The sequence below is a fragment of the Mustelus asterias genome, unplaced genomic scaffold (genome assembly GCF_964213995.1).
Source record: "Mustelus asterias unplaced genomic scaffold, sMusAst1.hap1.1 HAP1_SCAFFOLD_1942, whole genome shotgun sequence".
NCBI lineage: Eukaryota > Metazoa > Chordata > Chondrichthyes > Carcharhiniformes > Triakidae > Mustelus > Mustelus asterias.
Window position 1 is genome coordinate 65,001 of NW_027591887.1, and position 5,500 is coordinate 70,500.

General features: G+C 59.4%; 1 protein-coding gene across 1 annotated transcript in view; it reads left to right on the top strand.

Moving 5' to 3' along the window:
• LOC144489031 (uncharacterized) overlaps positions 1-5,494 on the top strand; it is a gene marked incomplete at its 3' end in the record, with an annotated part of 41,139 nt that extends 35,645 nt beyond the window's left edge. Inside the window, exon 6 of the mRNA XM_078206985.1 lies at positions 4,291-5,494. Coding sequence (XP_078063111.1) covers positions 4,291-5,494 — 1,204 coding nt within the window. The remainder of the gene's footprint in view (positions 1-4,290) is intronic.
• Between the last annotated feature and the right edge of the window lie 6 nt (positions 5,495-5,500).

A 5,500-nucleotide genomic window follows, 5' to 3' on the forward strand; every position in this document is an offset into this window, starting at 1 on the left:
GAATGAGCCCGGCCAGGTGGTCGATGTTTCAGTCAGGGAGCAGTTTGGGAACAGTGACCACAATTCAGTAAGCTTTAAGGTACTGATGGATAAAGATAAGTGTTGTCCTCAAGTGAAGGTGCTAAATTGGGGGAAGGCTCATTACAACAATATTAGGCAGGAACTGAAGAATGTAGATTGGGGGCAGATGTTTGAGGGCAAATCAACATCTGGCATGTGGGAGGCTTTCAAGTGTAAGTTGATAGGGATTCAGGACCGGCACATTCCTGTAAGGATGAAGGATAAGTATGGCAAGTTTTGGGAACCTTGGATAACGAGAGATATTGTGAGCCTAGTCAAAGAGAAAAAGGAAGCATTTGTCAAAGCTAGGAGGCTGGGAACACACGAAGCAAGTGTGGAATACAAGGAAAGGAGAAAGAAACTTAAGCAAGGAGTAAGAGGGGCTAAAAGGGGTCATGAAAAAGCATTGGCCGGCAGGATTAAGGAAAATCCCAAGGCGTTTTATACATATATAACGAGCAAGAGGGTAGCCAGGGAGAGGGTTGGCCCACTCAAGGACAGGGGAGGGAATCTATGCGTGGAGCCAGAGGAAATGGGTGAGGTATTAAATGAGTACTTTGCGTCAGTATTCACCAAAGAGAAGGACTTGGTGGATGATGAGTCTGGGGAAGGGTGTGTAGATAGTTTCAGTCATGTTGAGATCAAAAAGGAGGAGGTATTGGGGTTCTTGAGAAACATTAAGGTAGACAAGGCCCCAGGGCCTGATGGGATATACCCCAGAATACTGAGAGAGGCAAGGGAGGAAATTGCTGGGGCCTTGAGAGAAATCTTTGTATCCTCACTGGCTACAGGGGTGGTAAGAAGTTTAACAACACCAGGTTAAAGTCCAACAGGTTTATTTGGTAGCAAAAGCCACACAAGCTTTCGGAGCTCCAAGCCCCTTCTTCAGGTGAGTGGGAATTCTGTTCACAAACAGGGCATATAAAGACACAGAGTCAATTTGAGTCTTAATAAAGAGTCTGTGTCTTTATAAGCTCTGTTTGTGAACAGAATTCCCACTCACCTGAAGAAGGGGCTTAAGGCTCCGAAAGCTTGTGTGGCTTTTGCTACCAAATAAACCTGTTGGACTTTAACCTGGTGTTGTTAAACTTCTTACTGTGTTTACCCCAGTCCAACGCCGGCATCTCCACATCATGAGTACAGGGGAGGTCCCAGAGGATTGGAGAATAGCCAATGTTGTTCCTTTGTTTAAGAAGGGTAGCAAGAATAATCCAGCTAATTACAGGCCGGTGAGCCTTACATCAGTGGTGGGGACATTATTGGAGAGGATTCTTCAAGACAGGATTTATTCCCACTTGGAAATCAGTGGACGTATTAGTGAGAGGCAACATGGTTTTGTGAAGGGGAGGTCGTGTCTCACAAACTTATCGAGTTTTTTGAGGAAGTGACGAAGGTGATTGATGAGGGTAGGGCAGTGGATGTTGTCTACATGGACTTCAGTAAGGCCTTTGACAAGGTCCCTCATGGCAGACTGGTGCAGAAGGTGAAGTCGCATGGGATCAGAGGTGAGCTGGCAAGGTGGATACAAAACTGGCTCGGTCAAAGAAGACAGAGGGTAGCAGTGGAAGGGTGTGTTTCTGAATGGAGGGCTGTGACTAGTGGTGTTCCTCAGGGATCAGTGCTAGGACCTTTGCTGTTTGTAATATATATCAATGATTTGGAGGAAAATGTAACTGGATTGATTAGTAAGTTTGCGGACGACACAAAGGTTGGTGGATTTGTGGAGTAATCCTGAGATTACAACTCTTGAAGTCCTGCTTTTTAACTTTCTACCTAACTCCCTAAACTGCTGCTGCAGGACCTCATCACTCTTCCTGCCTATGTTGTTAGTACCAATATGTACCACGACCTCTGGCTGTTCACCCTCTCCCTTCAGAATGCTTTCCGTCTGTTCAGTGACATCCTGGCACCAGGGAGGCAACATCCCATCCTGGAGTCTCTCACATCCACAGAAACACCTATCTGCACCCCTAACTATAGAGTCCCCTATAACTATTGCTCTAGTCCTCTTTGTCCCTTCCTGCTTAACAACAGAGCCAGCCGTGTTGCCACTGCTTTGGCTGCTGCTGCTGTTATCCCCTGATAGCCCATCTCCCCCAACAGAATCCAAACAGGATACTTGTTAGAGAGGGGGGCGACCACAGGGGATTCCTGCACCAATTAAATTATTTGAGAAAGTTTATAACCTCTTTTACTTTCTCACAGTGGCATCCTTTTTTTTGGTCAGAGGAGGAGGGAGGGAGGGAAACACTAATGTCGTGTTTGGGGCTTCCCGCTCCTTGACACCAGATCTTCTGCTGGGCCAACACCTCCCAGAATGCACCAGTGAAGACCCTCAGACGCTTTGACCAGATGGGGGTCCCTGGAGGAGGGTCTCTGGGGGAGGGTCTCTGGAAGATTGTGGGGTCTCTGGGGCAGGGTCTCTGGGGCAGGGTATCTTGGGTGGGGTCTCTGGGGCAGAGTCTCTGGGGGAGGGTCTCTGGGGGAGGGTCTCTGGGGGAGGGTCTCTGGGAGAGGGTCCCTGGGGGAGGGTCTCTGGGGGAGGGTCTCTGGGGGAGGGTCTGTGGGGGAGGGTCCCTGGAAGAGTGTCTCTGGAGGAGTGTCTCTGGAGGAGTGTCCCTGGGGGAGGGTCCCTGGGGGAGGGTCCCTGGGGGAGGGTCCCTGGAGGAGGGTCTCTGGAGGAGGGTCTCTGGGGGAGGGTCTCTGGGGGAGGGTCTCTGGGGGAGGGTCTCTGGGGGAGGGTCTCTGGGGGAGGGTCTCTGGGGGAGGGTCTCTGGGGGAGGGTCTCTGGGGGAGGGTCTCTGGGGGAGGGTCTCTGGGTGATTGCAGGGTCTCTGGGGAGGGTCTCTGGGGGAGGGTCTCTGGGGGAGGGTCTCTGGGGGAGGGTCTCTGGGGCAGGGTCTCTGGGGGAGGGTCTCTGGGGGAGGGTCTCTGGGGGAGGGTCTCCGGGGGAGGGTCTCTGGGGGAGGGTCTCTGGGGGAGGGTCTCTGGGGGAGGGTCTCTGGAGGAGGGTCTCTGGAGGAGGGTCTCTGGGGGAGGGTCTCTGGGGGAGGGTCTCTGGGGGAGGGTCTCTGGGGGAGGGTCTCTGGAGGATGGTCTCTGGGGGAGGGTCTCTGGGGGAGGGTCTCTGGGGGAGGGTCTCTGGGGGAGGGTCTCTGGGGGAGGGTCTCTGGGGGAGGGTCTCTGGAGGAGGGTCTCTGGGGGAGGGTCTCTGGGGGAGGGTCTCTGGGGGAGGGTCTCTGGGGGAGGGTCTCTGGGGGAGGGTCTCTGGGGGAGGGTCTCTGGGTGATTGCAGGGTCTCTGGGGAGGGTCTCTGGGGGAGGGTCTCTGGGGGAGGGTCTCTGGGGGAGGGTCTCTGGGGGAGGGTCTCTGGGGGAGGGTCTCTGGGGGAGGGTCTCTGGAGGAGGGTCTCTGGAGGAGGGTCTCTGGAAGAGGGTCTCTGAAGAGGGGTCTTGGAGGGTCTCTGGGGGAGGGTCTCTGGGGGAGGGTCTCTGGGGGAGGGTCTCTGGGGGAGGGTCATTGGGGCAGGGTCTCTGGGGGAGGGTCTCTGGGTGATTGCAGGGTCTCTGGGGGAGGGTCTCTGGGGCAGGGTCTCCGGGGGAGGGTCTCTGAGGGAGGGTCTCTGGGGAGGGTCTCTGGGGAGGGTCTCCGGGGGAGGGTCTCTGGGGGAGGGTCTCTGGGGAGGGTCTCTGGGGGAGGGTCTCCGGGGGAGGGTCTCCGGGGGAGGGTCTCTGGGGGAGGGTCTCTGGGGGAGGGTCTCTGGGGGAGGGTCGCTGGGGGAGGGTCTCTGGGGCAGGGTCTCTGGGGCAGGGTCTCTGGGGCAGGGTCTCTGGGGAGGGTCTCTGGGGGAGGGTCTCTGGGTGATTGCAGGGTCTCTGGGGGAGGGTCTCTGGGTGATTGCAGGGTCTCTGGGGGAGGGTCTCTGGGTGATTGCAGGGTCTCTGGGGAGGGTCTCTGGGTGATTGCAGGGTCTCTGGGGGAGGGTCTCTGGGGAGGGTCTCTGGGGGAGGGTCTCTGGGGCAGGGTCTCTGGGGCAGGGTCTCTGGGGCAGGGTTTCTGGGGGAGGGTCTCTGGGGCAGGGTCTCTGGGGGAGGGTCTCTGGGGGAGGGTCTCTGGGGGAGGGTCTCTGGGGGAGGGTCTCTGGGGGAGGGTCTCTGGGGGAGGGTCTCTGGGGGCGGCAGTCGGGCTGTTCCCCAGTTGTTAATCTGTTTTTCTCTCCTCTGCTCCCAGATTGTCAGAGACAGCACCAGGCGGCCTTGCTGAGAGAGAGCCAGAGGCTGGGCCTGGTCCGGGGCCTGGTCCGGGGCCTGGGCCGGGGCCTGGGCCGGGGCCTGGGCCTGGGCCTGGGCCGGGGGCTGCGGGACTGGGACACCCAGGCTGCCTGTGGGCTGGGGGATGAGGAAGTCACCCTGCTGGAGGGGATTCGGAGCCAGGCCCAGACCCGGAAGATGCTGCGAGCCACTGAGTGGTCGGAGCGTCAGGCTCTGCTGCTGGAGGAGGCCTCAGTGCAGCGGGAGAGAGTGAGGGCTGGGCAGCTGTTCCGCTGGCGAGTGGGCCTTGGAGCCAGGCCGCGCTCCGTGGCCCTGCTGGGAGCCCCGGGGGCCGGGAAGAGCACTCTGCTGGACAGCCTGGTGCGAGACTGGGCCCAGAGCGACCTGTGGCGGCGTTTCACTTTCCTCTTCCAGCTCCAGGTCCCCGGCGCAGGCCGCGAGGAGCCCACCAGCCTCCTGGGCCTGTTGGCTGCCCGCTACCCCCACCTGGGCCAGGAGTTGCCCCAGATCCTCTCTGCGCCCCACTCCCTGCTCTTCGTCCTTGACCAGGCCGACCGGCTAGAGGCCTGGGCCGAGGAGCCGGGGCTAAACTCTGCCTGTGCCGACCCCGAGGCCATGGGGCGGCTGTCCCAGCTGATCTCGGCCCTCCTCTCGCAGGCCTTGCTGCCCGGCTGCTCCGTGCTGCTGGTCGGGAGGCCATCTCCCTCGTTCTGCCGGCTGGCGGGCGCTGCCGAGTGCCAGGTGGAGATGGTCGGGCTCCTGAGCGAGGGGCAGCGGCGAGCCTGCTTCAGGCACCTCCTGCGGGGGGAGGCCCGAGCCATGGCGGCCCAGAGCTTGCGGACGGCCCAGCAGAACCCCAAACTTGGGGCCTTGTTCATCAACCCTTCCTTCTGCCGCATCATGTGCGCCTCATTGAAGCTGGCAGGCCCAGGGGACGGGGGCGAGGGGGAGGCCTCGAAACCCCTTGGGACCCTCGCCTCCTTCCAATCCGACACTCAACTCTGTGCCCAATTCCTGTACAGCAGCCTGGCAGACCAGGAGCTGCCCCCCCGGGGCGAGGGGGCCTCCCGGGGCGAGGGGGCCTCCAGGCAGCAGCTGCTGTGTCTGGGCAAGTTGGCGCTGGACGGGATCGGGGATCGGGCCTACCTCTTCCAGACAGAAGAGCTGGA